Source organism: Aspergillus japonicus (assembly GCF_003184785.1).
Source record: "Aspergillus japonicus CBS 114.51 unplaced genomic scaffold BO86scaffold_8, whole genome shotgun sequence".
Classification (NCBI taxonomy): domain Eukaryota; kingdom Fungi; phylum Ascomycota; class Eurotiomycetes; order Eurotiales; family Aspergillaceae; genus Aspergillus; species Aspergillus japonicus.
Window position 1 is genome coordinate 294035 of NW_020291645.1, and position 16498 is coordinate 310532.

A 16498-nucleotide genomic window follows, 5' to 3' on the forward strand; every position below is an offset into this window, starting at 1 on the left:
TCCGTCGTTTGTATGCGAATTAGGCCAACATAGAAGCTGTATTTGCTAGTCTTGGGGAGAATTGCTTCGATGACGCTATTCTTATCATGGTCTGAACATTGTGTCTATCGTCCATAGAACTAATTCCACTCCAAAAGTACATTTTGTGACTAGAGATCGCTCCGTGATCTATGAGTCGCCAGAACAAGGCTGTGCTGTAGATTCTAAGCCTCGTACATACTGTATATCAGTCCTGGGTCTGGATCGGGTCGACGCGGCTAAGCAGGCGGGAGTTAGGAGACGGAGGCATTTCGAGTGGTGCAGGAGAGGCCACCGCCGCGTCTCACACGGGATCGTCCAGGGCTGGGAAATGGGAAGGGACCCAGCGTTCCGTTCGCCGTGTTCCAAGTTGACTTCTTACATTACCAGCTGGCTGCCTTAGTCAAATACCTTTCTGTTCATTCTATTCCTTGTCTCGATCATCAATCTACTACTGTCGTCATGTTTACGCTCGTTACGCCCCCGTCATTTCTCCTCTGAGGGCGCTTCACCAGCCACACTCTACGCGCGCACGATACCCCTGCGTAGCACGTCCCGCCGCTCAATGGCTACAACAACAGCGAGGTCAATAACTACTCCCGACGACACTGGGTTCCGGTTCTTGTACGAGCCTATCGAGGACGTCGAGAGACTCGAACGTTATCAACCAGGGGGCTATCACACCGTACAAATCGGCGATCATTTTCATGGTCGCTATAGAGTGATCCACAAGCTGGGGCATGGCTCCTATTCCACTATATGGCTGGCTCGGAACGAGCAGAACAACAAGCACGTGGCATTGAAAATATGCACGGCCGACTCAAGAAGTGAGTATAATGTCAGCTCTCACTCGTCCTCGCATCACTGTCACCAATGACCCAGGCAAGGAGATGATATCTTCCATCATAGACACTTTCACTGTCCACGGTCCGAATGGCAATCGTCCTTGTCATGGCACCACAGCAGCACGAGCCAGTCTCACCGAGTTGAAAGATGGTTCGTGGATTTCCTTATTCCAGCTTGACGTCGCACGAGCACTAGCTGCCCAAGCTGTTCTTGCGGTGGACTACATACACACGCAGGGGGAATTGTGCATGGAGACCTACATATGGGTAACATTCTCCTCAACTCCACTCCTGGCTTTGATCAGCTCTCGTCTGAACAATTATAAGAGAAGTATGGAGCGCCCGAGCGCGAGCCGGTCATTTGTTTAGATGGGAAGCCGCTTCCTCCTGGTGTTCCATCTCACGCGGTAGTGCTAATATGGCTTGGGGCAGCAAGTGAGAAGATCACACTTCCCGAAGCCAGGACCCTGCTTACAGATTTTGGTGAGGCCTTCTCTTGCTCAAACTCGAAAGAACTCAAGTATGAGTCTCGCACCCCGCTTGTCATTCGCTCCCCCGAGGCACGGGTCGAACCAGACAAGCCGCTATCGTATGCGTCGGATATTTGGACTCTTGCGTGCACGACATGGTCTATCATAGCTCAAAGGCTGCTGTTCGAAGAGTTCGTTGCCACAGAAGATGACATGACCCGTGAGCACGTCGATACCCTTGGCATATTGCCATTGGAGTGGTGGAAGAAGTGGGAGGCGCGACGGGAAAAGTTCACCGAGGATGGTAGGCCCATCAACCGCAATCCATTCCGGTCTTGGCGAGATCGGTTTGAAGACAGCGTGCAGCAGCCCAGACAACGGGAAGGGATGCCCGTTCTTGGCGACGATGAACGAGATGCTATCTTTGACATGCTACGACCGATGCTCGCATTCAGGCCAGAGGAGCGATGTACGACTAAACAGATCCTCGAGTCAGAATGGATGGTGAGATGGGCGCTCCCTGCATATGAGAAGATTCCGAAAAATGAAAAATAGACGGGTTTGATTATCGTGCACATGGGATTGGTGTTTCTGTTACCATTGACAAGGGGTGTGATGCGATGGTAACTTGATGCGGTTAGCAGGGGCCACGCCACCATCTATACCACTTCCAACCTAGCGCTGACTACGACTAGAATGACTCAACGAACATTCACCCCGCGAGCTTATTTGCTATAAAGTATGCCGTGACTGTGTCAGACCCATCCATCAACGCTTCATTCTTCAAGCTTAATCATCATATCCTTTCCTCGCGATATCACCGTGACCAAGCATGTCATTACCCACAGAACCCATGCACTGGACCCGAGGTGAATTCCTCATCTCCACGGATAAGACATATCTATCGCTCGCTGCCATAAATCACGCGTTTGGACAAGATTATATGTACTGGGCCAGCCCATTTCCGGAGGAAATACTCGAAAAGATCATCGATAATTCATTTTGCTTTGGCGTCTACAGTCTGGACTCGCATCTACTCTGCGATGACGAGAACGGTCACCCACAGCGACCGGTAGAAGCCTTGAAGGCAGCCGATGCCAGACAAATCGGGTTCGCTCGACTGGTTACCGATGGTGTCACGTTCGCCTACCTGACCGATCTTTACGTCCTACCGGAGTATCAGGGACAGGGGCTGGGTGGGTGGCTCATCGACTGTGTGGACGAGGTCGTCCGCCCTTTGCCGTACTTGCGGTGGCTGATGCTGCGGACCTCGGCCGCAAAGAGTCAGGCGTCCTACGAGACCCGGCTTGGGATGAAGGTGCTAGATACCGGGGATGCTACCAAAGGGGCCGTCATGATGGGGAGGCAAGGAGCGGCCGGAAGAGCATGATTGTACAGGTTAATGCTGGGAAGGGGCGGAGGGTGAATGACTCTTGGAGACTCGCAATTGAATATAGGATAACAAACAATTCTCGAACTTTGTATTTAGAATATCATATACTTACTGGATGACAATCCGAGCAGATTCGTGCCGTATAATCTACCGTTCGGAGCTTTATCCCGTAGACTTCAGGCGCTGAAATGCAGCAATAACCTTGATCTTTATTATCTTCGAAGGCAATCGACTTCTAATTTACCCATTGAAACATCGCCCTATACACCACCATCTCAGCAATCCTTCCCATCTCAATCACTTCTTATGCTCCCCAGCGAGCCTATCATACATACCCCCGAACTGCCCATACCACTGATCAACCACCTCCCGACTCATCCCCGGCGCAATCACACTCTGCCCACCCTCCAACCCCTCAACAAAGAACTCCATAAACTCCTCCACCGTCAACGCACTCGGATTGTTATGCTTCTTATTATCATCGGGATCCGACCGGTCGCGGTGCAGATCCGTGCCCACGGAGGGCGGCACGACCTCGACGACCTTGACCCGCTCATACCCGCCCTTCTCCAGCTGCGTGCGCAGCGTCATCGACCAGAAGTGCAACCACGCCTTGGTGCCATTGTACACCGGGTTGATGACGGAGAACGGCACGAACGCCAGGATGGAGGAGACGTTCATGATCGTCGCGCCGTGCGGGTGCGACCGGAAGTGCTCCAGCAGGCCCAGCGTCAGGTGCATCGGCCCCCGGATGTTGATGTCGATCTCCTGGTCGGCGTTGGCCAGGAAGTCGGCGGGCGCGTCCTCGAGCACGTCTAAAGGTCGCTGGACGCCCGCATTGTTGATCAGGCAGTCGACTTCCGGGTACTTGGTGGTGAGCGTGCGGATGAAGGCTGGGATCTGCGAGACGACCCCCGTGTCCAGCACGAAGTAGTCGGTGGCCCCGATCTCTTGGGCGGTTTGGCGCAGGGTCTGCTCCGTGCGTCCCGCGATGATGACTTTCTTGCCTTTGTGGAGGAGGTAGCTGGCGATGGCTTTGCCGAGGCCGCCGCCGCCGCCGGTGACAAGGGCGCAGTTGAAGGAGAGGTTCGACATTGTTGGGTGGATTGTATCTGGTTTGTGGTGGATATTGGTGGTGGTGTCTTCCGTGACTTGATCAGGGAGTCGGCAGTAGGCCAAGCAATGTATTCGCTAGTCCGTTGCTGAAGATGAAGGACAACAGTGTACAGTATTTGTGATCGCTTGTATGATTCCGTTCACTTCAAATAGCCTGTTCTCGAAATTGCTCATCGGTTAAAATCCCCAAGGCAATTCGGGGAAGCCCCCACCCGCGTGAAGAATTTGGAGAATTGGCTTTTTGGGGATTTTGGCCCCGCCAGGGTCTAGAACCACGTGCAGTGAAAGCCACAATAACCTTATTCGGCTCATCTTGTGAGAGCTGGTCTTCAGAATGTCGTCATTTTTTCTCTTTCAGAGGCTTGTATCTGTCGTCAGTGAGGCAAGATGCAGCCTCAGGGAATCTCATGGTGACTCTAGCATAGCAGAAGGTGGTGGAGAGGAAGTGCTGGGAAGATAGTATTGTCGGTGAGCAGAAACTAAACATATTCTTAGAAGCCCCTCAGTGTAACTAAATGCTACAATGGTCAAATCTCCGAGTGTATATGACCCAATTCTCGTGCGGACCGTCCCGTAACATACAACATTTTGGCCGATTCAAGGTACAGCGCGCCCTAACCTAGCACTGTCGCGCCCTATACACTTTAAACTTTTAACTTTACGTGATGACGATGATGATCAATCACCGAGTTTACAAACCCTTCCACCACTTTCCAGAATCTATTCTAGGCATTTATATCTGATCTGAGCAATCATTCTCTGCGTGGCACCGGGATGAAACCCACCGGTTTACATAGCACCACAGGAGCGAAGGATGAAAAAGGGAAACCCCCGCCGCAATGTTTCCGCAAGCCTGGAGCAAGATCACCAGGAGAACAAAATCAAAAAGAGGGTCACAAAGGCCTGCGATCGCTGTAGAGTCAAAAAGGCCAAGGTAAGACTGCACCACAAATTGAGCGGCCGTGGACTAAGCCCGCACGCAGTGCGACGGTGCAGACCCTTGCCACCGATGCCAGGCTTCCAATACCGAATGCACGTTTCAAAGGAGTGTGAGGGCCAGAGATAGAGTGATACCCAAAGGGTAAGGCGCTGAAGGCACTAGATCTTTGCGGATTGGATATGATCATGGCTGACATAGATAGATATGTCGAAATGCTCGAGAGCGATCGCCAGCGCTTGATTGATGGGCTCCAAAAGTTATATCGATACACGAGTGGAGCATGTCCCCGAGACTCGGTTATACTTCCTCCAAGTGGGCAAGAGCAACCTCTCGTCCACGAGATCCTGAGTCGACTACACGTATTGCCCGCAGAGTCAGAAAGTCAGAAGCCTCCTTGCCAGCGGTCTAGCACCGAGACAACGATAGATTCGTCTGCGACGGATACATTTAATATGATGATATCCAGTGGCAGTCTTTGTGAAGACGGTGCGATGTCACCGCCACCACCCGCGGGGATCGACATCCCAATGACTGAACCGCTATGGTCGATGCTTGACTCCGGGTATACAGTTCGGAACCAGGACTTGGTAACGATATCCGACGCGATGACAAACTCCAAGGTACTACAAGCGTGGGAAGAGTGGCCCATGCAGATGGCTACGGGTCATTTGTTCTCAACTACATTCAGTCTCGACAACGGGTTTATGGATGAAACCCAATGGCTTCCATACAATGCAATAACCGACTGGATGGGTCTTACATGACCCTGTGCTCGGGAGATACAGATACTGTGAGAATTGTGAATTGAGCATTCTTCAACTGGCACTCTGTTTACGTAAAGTGTTAGAGAGATCTAGATCAATGAAAACAAAGAGATCAAAAGCAAAGGAGTTCACAGCTTGATTATCGAAACTCTATCCGCCCCACCCCCAAATCCCCAAAACACTCAAATCTCCAAATCCCCAACTTTCTAATTTGCTCAGCCCCGTCCCGTCGACCCACCCCCTCAACCCTCGCCTAATCGTCAGGCATGGCTTAACAAAAATCCCCTCACTCTTCCCCAACGGCATCCCGAAAATCGTTCAGAAACCGCCACCTCCCCCGGTCGGCCAGCCCCGCCTCCCGCCAGCCATTGAGTGTCCGGTGCGGGAAGCACCAGCCGGCATTCCCATCCTCCGCGCCCGTGAAGATAGGCAAGAGACTGTGGTCGTGGGCCGTCAGCACCAAGACCCGCTCGTCGGCGTCGAATTTGGTCAGTAAGTCAATCGTGCGAAGACACTCGTCAAAATCATGCGTGTACTCTTCCGCTGGCTCGAAGAACGGGCTGTCATTCGCCCCAGGGTGCCGGCCCAGGGAGTGGAAGAGATGACCAGGGCAGACACTCCCGAATCGAGGGTGGGATGGCAGCGGTGACGGCCGGATCCTCTCTGGCATGGGACTGTGCTTTGAGGGTCGAAACTCGCCCGGGTGGTGAGCGAAATCCTATGCGTCCCTCGTGGATTTACGTCAGTGGTTGGGCTTTTCAAGTTGTGCTGGGCTTTAGGGCTGTGTTGCCGGATGGGGCTAGGGGAAACATAGAAACAGTACTTACCGCACCCATCAAAACGAAAGAGTCCGACTGCACGCGAGCTAACCCGACCATGTGGTCTGGCGTATGGCCCGGGGTATGCAGGAGGTAGAAACTTCCATCGCCGAACCAGTCCACGGCGGGAAAGCGACCGATCTTCAGCTGCTGCTCGTCAAACTGGATTTCCCGCAGTGTGCGGCCGTGCCAATCGGCGGACTTCACCGGCGACTCAGGCTGCTCGGGCCATCCGGGCGTGAAGTTCCTGGTGAACCCCGGCCCCACGACCAGGTTGGTCGAGCTGGGGAATAAGGACGGATCGCCGGTGTGGTCGAAGTGGTGGTGGGACCAGATAATGGCGTTGATGTCGGCGAGAGGCACCCCGTTCGCGACTAGGATTTCTGAGACGTTGTGCGGAGAGGAGATCTTCCAGCCACTACTTGCGGTGTTGGTGCAGCGCTCGGCAAAGAGCGGTGCCAGGTTCTGGAAGTCAGACCGGATGGACAGGTCGAACAAGATGCGCTGGCCCGATGGGTGCGTGACGAGAAAGCAGTATGAGGGCACGGCCATGCGGTCATAGCCTCGAATCGCTGGGGTCATGAATTGCTGCGCTGGGAAGTCCAGACGGGCGCCTCTGATAGTTGTTGTCAGCGGAGTGGGTTTGGGGTAGCAGAGCAGTCACTGGAATAAGAACATACGAGTCGATCAGGAAGACCTCGACGGTACTGGCGGACTGTGGCAGATCAAGCGATGTCATTGTTCGTGTTTGTTGTGAGGAGAAGGAATACACTGTATCGAGTAGATATGAGGGGTCAAACTACTTGAAGTAAAGCTATGATTTGATCTCTTAGTCCTTGTGGTCATTGATATACCACAGTTGAATCGACAAGGTTTGGGGTAACCAGTTGGGGCTCGACCCCCCAGCAACGCTGGCGAAATCAGCTCAACCATACAGAGCGAAATTCTCTCGAAGCATTATTATCTCATGATGACCTCATCACTTGACATACCCAGAATTTGTCCAACAAAGCTTATCTGAAGTAAAGATATGTTTATAAGTTATAAACAAGACTATTGGCGGCACCGCCTGGTTCGCCAAATGTGCCATGGTTGGCCACTGCTGAGGCGATAGGGATGTGAATGTATGGGTGCTCAAGTTGGGGTATAACACGTAGTTGACCTTGTCGAAACTATATCTTCGGGAAATTTGACAGCATCGACTATATGCTGTCTGGAAATTAAATGGAAGTGCTGATGCTATAATACTGCTTTATGTCTGATACTTGAAGAGATACAAGTGTATTTTGTCCAAACGACCGAGCTTGAATGCTGGCTCAATATATATACATCAGTGGGAAAGATGGATTTGGGACGACACAGCAGCAAACCTTCAGCATTCACGTCTATGTTGCTCTATGTTAATACCAAAAGGTATTTCATATATGTCTGACTGCGAAAGCGATACTTGCGACGACTTCACGTCGTCGACTTAACAATTTTCATATTGACCAAGGGAATAAGAAAAGTGAACCAGTGGGTGCGGTCTTAATGCTTGAGGCAGCAGTTCCCGGCTAACAGGTTCCAGGCAGGACTGGGTCCTGGATGTGATAACCCCCTTCTTTTTGATGTTTTCACCGTCTCTTGAGGCTGAAATACTTGGTTCTCAGCAGACTTCTGAGGGGCAAGAAAGGTTCCTGGGTATAATGCAAATCACCTAATCTAGTGTAAGATATGGTGGTAAAATTCGATCCATCACTATCGCTGACTCATCAGACTCCGACCCCCAACCCCCAACTTACAGACTCCAATTCCCCAATGCCGAACCCCAAATTTACTGCGAGTTGAAAATCCGTCTGCTTCTCCAATCTGCGTTCGAACCAACAGACCTCCCTCTCACCCGCAATCTGTGAACCCCAATTCTCCTCCCGAACCTGCATCTTCTCCCGACAACTTATCCTCCTCAAACCCCCATCGCTTGGAGATCCCCAAAGGCCAGCCCCGCAATACATCGCACGCTGCAGCGGCCAAGCCATGTCTTCGGGAGCAGCAAAACGTGCCGAACGGTCGCTGATTTGTAATTTGTGCCTGCGTTCGTTTGCACGATTAGAGCATCTGCAGCGTCATCGGAGAACCCGTACTGCCCCTCTCTCAGACATTGAACGGATGCCTTGGGCTTGCCTGACCTAGGCATAGATACCAAAGAGAAGCCTTTTGCTTGTCCCTGCGGCCGAGCTTTTACACGAAAGGATCTGCTAAGGAGGCATGAGCGACTAAACCATGGAATTTATGACGGTAACTGGCCGGTCGACGGTACGTAGGTCCCCTCCACTAAAACCAAGAGGTTGGCTGATCGGAGTACATAGTAAGCGAGCAATCTCTCAACATAACTCCAGAGTCAATTACGACGGCTCCCGCCTTACAGGATAGACATTCTGCGCAATCTGAACAGACCCAGCCTCCACTCCCTACCACTTACCCTGGAACTGCGGATCCCCTACACCAGCAATTTTCAGAGAATGCCCCACTGTACTTCGACGATATTCTAAAAGACTATGACGACCCGGTGTTGGACTTTTCAAGGTTCATGGATATGGTGAGTTCGGATTTTGACTGGAGCACAATAAACCCGGGCATGGGGACCAGTCACCAAGAAGTCCAGCCTACGGTCCTAATGAATGCTATGCCCTCGGATCAGATGGACGTGACCCCACCTGATAGTCGTCCAAGAGTACCCGATGGTGCGACTGATAGCGGTGCGCATAATCACAACTGATCTGTTGTAGGATGTATCAAAGATACTGACTTGAGATAGACGACTTTCAAGAGCTGAAGCCCACGCTGGATCCCTGGGTTGTCAGCGAAGCTCAACGAACTGCGATCACACAATCACTGGCTCCATTCCAGACCTCACTGGGTGACTTCAAGCTCCCATCTAGGTCCGCTCTTGGGCGGTATGTGAAGGGCTACGTAGACGGCTATAGCAATCATCACCCCCTCGTTCACATCCCCACGCTCAGTATCGCCTCCCCAGAAAGAAGCCCAGAGTTTGTCCTGGCGCTTCTAGCAATGGGCGCGCATTATCGATACGAAACAAAAATGGCTCGCCGGCTGTACCACGCAGCTAGGTCAGTTGTTGCTGAGCGTCAGACTCGCGGCGGACCACTCTCGAGTTCGGCTAAGGCCGGTGTAGCCGGGCATGATGCAATGGACCGACTGCGCGCATTAGTCCTAGTGGCGACGTTCGCATTGTCCCAAAAGAACAGTGATTTCATCTGCGAGTCTCTGGAGTGTCAAGGATGGATTGCCTCGCTTCTTCGTAGCGTTCCTATGCCAGATCACAACCACGCCAAGATCGGAGATAATTGGCGGCAGTGGGCCTCGGCCGAGGAAGACATACGCACCATTTTCAGCGCATACTGTCTCCTGATGAAACAAACGATCTTGTACGACACCCCTCCGATGGTATTGAGCCATGAGCTTGATCTCCCTCTGCCCTCCTCGTGCCGGGAATGGATAGCCGCGACGCCATCGGAATGGCTCGCTGCTCGGGCCACAGTGCCACCTGCTATCTCTTTCAGGGAATGCCTCCGCTCACAGCTAGCCACCACCCAGCCCCAAGTTCCGGCTCCATCACTCTCCCCAATGGGGAACTACATTCTCATTCATGCGCTCCTCCAAAGAATCTATCTGGCAAACTCCCTCTCGCAGGACGTAGACCGTCCCTCCCTCTCCGCCGCAGAAACCGACGGCCTCCAGCGGGCTCTTAACAACTGGCGAATCACCTGGAAGGCGTCCCCGGACACCGCTCACGATCTGCATGACACCTACGGTTCCATGGCCTTTGCCTCCACCGCGCTGCTGGGCATGGCTCACGTCCGGCTGCAGTGCAACCTGGGCCCCTGGCGACAGCTGCAGAGCTGTGACCCGCAGACGGTCGCCGCGAAACTCCACGCGTGTCCGCTACCGGAGCGGAGCCCCCATTTGCCCCACGCCCTCCTGCACTCGATCCACGCGCTCCGCATCTCCGTCCACATGGGCGTCGCGTACTTCTCAACGCGCCAGTCGTTCTCGTGGAGCTTGTACCATGTCTTCTGTGGACTGGAGTTTGCGGTTTTCACCAGTAAATGGCTACACGTAGTGGCTCAGAATTGCGGCAGCGTGCCCCTCACTGGTAGGTCACTCTTTCCAACCACAGACATAGTTCTTTCTTCACATGGCAATACTAATATGTGTTGGTAGACTATGAACGACAGATCATCCAATGGATCATCCGAGCGGTGCGTGACGGTTTGGAGTCCCACGATGAGACGGCCGGCGACGAGTACCAGATCGAGGACGATGATCTCCGCCGCCCACAGGAAACGATTCGCTTCCTGAAATTCGCAGTGCCAAAGCTGTGGGCGCAGATGTTTATCGCCTGTAACAGCCCTTGGCCTATTGCTCGCATGATTGGGGAGAGCTTGGAGCATTACGCCAACCTAGTGAGAGATGAAGTCTGATTAAAAGGGCCGCTTACTTCGTCGACAATGATAATGATGTTGCGCGTCCGTCTGTATTGGGTAGGGCTTTCGAGACGAAGTTTTAGAGGTTGTTTCACAGCAACATTGACTGACCCGTTAGTTCAACCTGCTGGTCGGAACACTTTGGGGTCAAGTGGTAGATACCCTGTGCGCGTCCATTCAAGCCACTTATCCATCTCGTTAGATCCAGGGCAGGTACATGTAGTACGCCATTGCCACCCACGGACTGGAGGCTGTTGTTGCGTGTTTGATACAAGGATTTCCTGACATCGTTGGTGCAGTTCCATCAAGCTAGCGGATTATCGATGACAGCGAGAACATCTTATGTAGGGTGTCTGTACAGCAGCCTTAAAGAATAATTGGGAATCGGCACCGAAATAGTGGAGAATAATTCTTAGTTTAGATGTGTGCACCTGAAGTGAAAAGCTTTACCTGGCTGTGGCAATGCGGACGCACGTACTGTGCTGCGAGCAAATTCTAACACCGTCCTCGCAACGCGGGACAGCATCCTTCCGTAACATAGCAGGGATTTGAGCAACGGGAACCATGCCCTTGACTATTGACGGCGGCCAGGGGGCCTTAGGCTGCCCGTTCACGCCCCACAACAGTCACTGGCCTTAGCTAGTTCCTTGCAGATAGCCTGACTACGTCAGGCTATCTGAACATCTTCCACCTCTCTCGCAGGTGTCATCAACTGTAAAAATTGAGGATGAGTGTGAACAAATTGAATGATGGAGGGAATGTTACTATACTGCTTGAAATATTATTTCCCTCCTACGGTGCTTCTACACGTAGCCTGAAACATCCAATTACATAGCTGGGCGCCGTCTAAGTCCTTGCCGTTAGGTTCTGGCTGAGTATGCCTACAGTTTCTTGCATAGTTCATGTTAATCCAGCTTGAATCACTGTAAGACGAGGAAAGGAAAATCAAAAAAGAAAGGCCAAATAGAATGATTGCAGTACAAGTTTGACACCAGTGCCTTCAGATCAAATCCTATGCCGCGTCAACACAGCTTCACCATAGCTCTGAGTGTAGACACATGGACCACCATACTGACAAAAGGCACGTAGGATGACAATAGAACCTTTATTAGCAAGACCCCCAAGGAGTACTCAGCCCACCGAGGCTTTTGTATAGCATGATTATGACAAAGCCGGTGGATGCTTCTGTGCTGTGTCGTCTGCATGGCCCATACCATGGCTTAATTGAGACGCCGTTCATGATTAGCACGACGAGCTATGGCAAGTATTTCGCGAGAAGTTGCGGAAAGAGTACTCCCATCGAGCCTCAGTCTATTCCTGGACGTCCCCGCATGTTGCGCAGGCTGCGCTTGCTTTTGACGCTCACGGGCAAGCTCCTTCTTCAGGCTCTTGCACTCACTGTGCAGCGCCTGGATGGACTTTGCGGATGCCTGGCTCGCCTTGCGCATCACTCGCAGCACGCGGACAGACACATCATCGGTAAATGGGCTCTCGGGAGCATCGTCGAGGAAGTCATCGAGATGTTGCACCAGGACACCCGCTATCTTGTCACGTAGGCTCTCAGCATTCGGGACCCGATAGGCTAGCTCTACGGCTTTCGCAAATCCTTTAGGGGACCATGGCATCTGGAGTGTTTTGTCGACCTTATCAACGAGAGTATTCAGCCGCGACACCTGATAGTATTCTGCGATCTCAGCGACCTGGATGTGTGCAATCAGCACCTCGGATAGAATCGGAGTCGAAGGATTGGGATGTGACGTGGTTTTGCCTTTGGAGGAAGAAGACTCTTTGATCACCATCACTGGTTAGCTTGCATCCCAGAACGTTCAGATGGTAACGGAAACACAGACCGATATCGTCCTTGCAATCGTACTCAGTGGTATAATCTCCAGTATACAAGTATTCCACCATGTAGCCTACGGTCGATGACTGAAATCCGTCGATGCGGTAGACGCCTGAGCATGCCTCCTTCACGCAGTCAGCTCCCGTCCCCGAACTTCCTTGATCACGTCATATCTCCTTACCTTAAATCCTACCTTGCAGGCGGCTGCGAAAGCTTCTACCTGTGTGCAAACGACCACCTTGTGGACCGGAAACGTGGTACCGTCACACTCGAGGGCGAAGTCACTGTATTTGCCAGCTTTGGCCTGTAGAAAGAGAGCGTTGCTTAAGAGAAGCGCGTGCGAGGCCGCATCGTCAAGACTGCTGTTGTGAGGAGAAGAGAACGAACACCTTCAAAAAGTCTGGCTCACACTTTGGCGAAGTGTAGGCTGAGGACTCTGAGGATAGAGGAGTGTGTAAGAAGAAGGAAGTGGGAGAGATAAAGGTCAGGTTGGCTGGTGATTTTATAGCCTTCCTTCTCAGGCTCAAATGAGAAGAGAATTCTGTCAGTGAAAAGTGAATGTAGTAAGTAATAGGTAATATCGCCCGACTGACCTGTTGGGACTGTTCATTCACTGTACTGTGAATATTACCTGGTGAACGTACGAGTTAGCCGCTTGATGACACTAATCTGAGCCTCATCCCCAACCTTTTATCACTATGACTTCTCTACCACCCCTTCTCATGCCCTGATCTACGCTTTTTCCGCAACTACAGTTATTCTGCCGTGTTTTGAAGTGTTTAGCTCTCCCATCTTGTAACCTTCAGGCACCGGTTCTTCAGCTGGCAGAGTATCATGGAGTCAAGTTTTGTTTACTTCGCTTTCCAGAACTACGTGTGCTTCGGGGGAGAGCACAATATGAGGGAGTTGAGCAACGCTGGCAAAACCATCTACACTCCCCCTGTTATTGAGAACAAAGGAGACTAGAACTAAACTCCCTCGTATCGACTTCCAACATGACGAATATAAAACATTCAAATTTCAGGCCGAGAGTAGTCTGGACAATATGGCAAATGGCGTATACAAATCTCACCCCTGAAAACCTAAGCCCTGATCCTCCCACTCCTCCAACTTACAAGATCCCGGCTTGAACCAATGATACTGAATTTTGACAGCCCTCGAGCGCCCCCGGATCTGCATACAAGTCAAATCCAGCGCTTAGGAGCCCGACCCCCCACTGCAGCGATCTTCTTCATCAACTTAGCCGGCTAGCTCAGCATCGGCGAGTGGCCTGCGCTGCACCGATCGGCTTCCGCCCGGGCCAACCCCGCAAACTCCTCTTGGGAGGTTGGCGGAACGGCCTGATCTCCCTCGCACACCAGGTAGGTCGAAGGAAGGTACTTGCGACTCGCCGAATGCCCCGAGCACAGATTGCCCTTTCGTAAGAATACACCCCGCAAAGTAAAAGAGGTGTAGCACCCCGCCTCTGTGTCCCTGAGCGTGCCGTGCAGCGTGGGTGAGATCCTCGGGGATCGCTTCGGTTTCCACGATACCGCCGTAGTAGTGCACCGCAACTGCCACGGATTTCTCTTCTTCGACTAAGCCTTAGACGACTGCGGTAATAACGGCCGCGTCATCCTGTAGAGTGCGTGAGGGAAAGTCGCTGATTGCGACGTCGGAGCAGCTTGGGAGGGTGGGGTGGACTACTGGATATCCTGCGTGGCGAAGACCAGTTGTCAGTCATTCTTCGACGAGGAAGGTCTGGAGGAAGCCCCGGACAAGGACTATCGTGGGGTTGGAGGTGCTCATGGTCGGGTTACTATGTTCCCTGATAAAGAAGGTTGGCAGGAGTGAGTTCAAGATGCTGGTATGGTGGAGGGGAGGAAGAGATCTTATGTAAGCGCTTATGTATGCATCTGCTGCCTGGTGAGCATTAACTCTGCTCTAGTCGAGGAAGCTGTTATATTCTTTGGTCTCGGATTCAAATACCGTTCTAGTGTGTGTGAATACATAGCCCCCATCAGAATGTTCGATAGCAAGATGCCAGAACGACAGAATAGTCTCTAGAGAAGGAAGCGGGGCTCGCCATCAACGTACACTTTTACGCCAGTCTGACAGTAACGAAGGTATATGTAGCTTGTATCACAGATACTCAGAACCTCTGGTCATCGATTCTTCTGGGCGATATGCATTATGTGAATCAGACCACTCGCTACATTGCTTGATAAACAGGTCAGGTTGGCTGCAGGTGATCACAGGGGGTTTGCGAGAGTGCCGAGCCGGCCTCGGACATCTGGTCGGCTTATTGTAATAAACCGAGCTTTGAGCGATGCCATGGTTGTATAGAGCTTTGCAAGCATCTTACTCCTGGGCGTCTATAAAAATTGATCCATTTGTGCTCCCATAAACAACTTGAACAGAAGCAGAAAACATAAATTCCTTTCGCAAGCTTTCATCTAGCACAACAAACCCTTGTACTTCCTCAACAGCACAATGCCACAGCACATTGCTATCATCGGCGCGGGTCCGTCAGGCCTCACTCTCGCAGCCCTGCTACAAAGACACGCAATCCCCTTCACTATCTTCGAGAGCGAGACCTCATCCAGCTCGCGATTTCAAGGTGGATCCCTCGACCTTCACCCGGAATCCGGTCAACGGGCTCTGCGGGAAGCGGGCCTCTGGGACCAATTCCAGAAGCACGCGCGGTACCACGACCAAGACTATCGCTTCGGAGACAAGACCGCAGCAACTTGGCTCTACCACCAAGCATCTGCAAACGCGGAGGGCCGCCCGGAAATTGACCGGTCCTTGCTGCGCAAGATCCTGATCGAAGCCCTGGACCCCAACAACATCCGCTGGGACCACTCTGTCTCAGAAATCGTGCCCCTGGCTGATGGTCGCGTCAAGCTATTGTTCCAGGGCCGAGAGGACCCAGTGTTCACCGATCTGGTAGTCGGGGCGGACGGAACGTGGTCCAAGGTCCGGCCGATGCTGACCAGCTGGAAGCCAGAGTATACTGGTCTGACGGTGGTTGACTGCCGCATATCCAACATCGATGAACGGTTTCCCGAGCTGAGTGACTTCGTGGGCCGAGGAACCTTCTTCTGCCTTTCGGAGGGAAGTGGGATCTTCATCCAACGCAACGGGAACGGTAGCGTACGCGTCTACCCTTGTCTCCGCGTGGAGGAGAAATGGGCATGGAATAATCACTCCTTTGACTGGGGTGATCACCAGAAGATGACAGAGTTCTTGATTGAGACGTTCTTTGCGACGTGGGATCCTCGTCTACAAGCTGTTGTCCGGAATGTCGACGCGAGTATGACACCCCGTGCGCAGTATCGCATGCCCTCGGGACTGCGGTATCCTCATCGTCGCGGATTGACGCTCATCGGCGACGCTCTACATGTGATGTCCTGGTTTGCGGGTGAAGGTGCAAATCTGGCGATGTTGGATGCTGTGGACCTCTGTGAGACGATTCTCGCGCATCCCGGGGATCTGGACCTGGCCGTGCGCAGTTACGAGGCAAAGGTCGTTGACTCCTGCCGGGCTGATGTCACGAACGAGATGTCACAGGAGCTGCTTATCAAAGCGATGGCGGACGATGCTCCAGGAGCTTATGTGAAGGCAATGGCCGAGGCGATGGATGCCTGGTTCGCGGGGGGGAAGTTGCTGGAGAGAGTCGAAGACAACCATTTGTAGATATGCTGAATGTCCTTTTCCCCGCGGTTGGTGATGGCATTGCTCATTTTACAGCCATTTGAACATGTACTGTACTTCTGAATTAAGGAAGAGGAAGGTCTCACATGCAACACAGCTGCTCCGCATCCT

The 16498-nt window shown here is 52.4% G+C and overlaps 8 protein-coding genes across 8 annotated transcripts; 5 read left to right on the forward strand and 3 right to left on the reverse strand.

Moving 5' to 3' along the window:
• Positions 1–583: 583 nt before the first annotated feature.
• BO86DRAFT_441512 (kinase-like protein) lies at positions 584–1888 on the forward strand (the record flags this gene model as incomplete). Its single annotated transcript, XM_025676268.1, has 3 exons — positions 584–845; positions 901–1130; positions 1193–1888. The coding sequence occupies 3 exons, from the start codon at positions 584–586 to the stop codon at positions 1886–1888; spliced, it is 1188 nt and encodes a 395-aa protein (XP_025530531.1).
• A 203-nt stretch (positions 1889–2091) lies between these two features.
• On the forward strand, positions 2092–2791 carry BO86DRAFT_386726 (uncharacterized protein). The gene has a single exon (XM_025671416.1). It carries the CDS (start codon positions 2166–2168, stop codon positions 2721–2723), a length of 558 nt encoding a protein of 185 aa, XP_025530532.1. The 5' UTR covers positions 2092–2165; the 3' UTR covers positions 2724–2791.
• A 231-nt stretch (positions 2792–3022) lies between these two features.
• BO86DRAFT_228105 (putative short-chain dehydrogenases/reductase) lies at positions 3023–3963 on the reverse strand (the record flags this gene model as incomplete). The annotated part of the gene is made up of 1 exon (XM_025666974.1): positions 3023–3963. Exon 1 carries the CDS (start codon positions 3819–3821, stop codon positions 3024–3026), a length of 798 nt encoding a protein of 265 aa, XP_025530533.1. The 5' UTR covers positions 3822–3963.
• Positions 3964–4681: 718 nt separating this feature from the next.
• Positions 4682–5546, forward strand: BO86DRAFT_376837 (uncharacterized protein; the record flags this gene model as incomplete). Its single annotated transcript, XM_025670556.1, has 2 exons — positions 4682–4776; positions 4985–5546. 2 exons carry the CDS (start codon positions 4682–4684, stop codon positions 5544–5546), a joined length of 657 nt encoding a protein of 218 aa, XP_025530534.1.
• Positions 5547–5832: 286 nt separating this feature from the next.
• On the reverse strand, positions 5833–7103 carry BO86DRAFT_407589 (MBL fold metallo-hydrolase; the record flags this gene model as incomplete). Its single annotated transcript, XM_025674284.1, has 3 exons — positions 5833–6264; positions 6374–6980; positions 7045–7103. The coding sequence occupies 3 exons, from the start codon at positions 7101–7103 to the stop codon at positions 5833–5835; spliced, it is 1098 nt and encodes a 365-aa protein (XP_025530535.1).
• Positions 7104–8623: 1520 nt separating this feature from the next.
• BO86DRAFT_407590 (fungal specific transcription factor domain-containing protein) lies at positions 8624–10943 on the forward strand (the record flags this gene model as incomplete). Its single annotated transcript, XM_025674285.1, has 4 exons — positions 8624–8656; positions 8802–9099; positions 9159–10517; positions 10586–10943. The coding sequence occupies 4 exons, from the start codon at positions 8624–8626 to the stop codon at positions 10843–10845; spliced, it is 1950 nt and encodes a 649-aa protein (XP_025530536.1). The 3' UTR covers positions 10846–10943.
• A 1125-nt stretch (positions 10944–12068) lies between these two features.
• Positions 12069–12989, reverse strand: BO86DRAFT_441524 (BTB/POZ domain-containing protein; the record flags this gene model as incomplete). The annotated part of the gene is made up of 3 exons (XM_025676269.1): positions 12069–12634; positions 12699–12816; positions 12873–12989. Coding segments are annotated over 3 exons (801 nt in total), but the record flags the coding sequence as incomplete, so codon positions are not given.
• Positions 12990–15163: 2174 nt separating this feature from the next.
• BO86DRAFT_441526 (FAD-dependent oxidoreductase) lies at positions 15164–16483 on the forward strand (the record flags this gene model as incomplete). The annotated part of the gene is made up of 1 exon (XM_025676270.1): positions 15164–16483. One exon carries the CDS (start codon positions 15164–15166, stop codon positions 16367–16369), a length of 1206 nt encoding a protein of 401 aa, XP_025530538.1. The 3' UTR covers positions 16370–16483.
• Positions 16484–16498: the final 15 nt, after the last annotated feature.

Excerpts from the sequence above, each read along its gene's own strand:
- BO86DRAFT_386726 (XM_025671416.1), top strand. The coding sequence starts at position 2,166 with ATGTCATTACCCACAGAACCCATGCACTGGACCCGAGGTGAATTCCTC.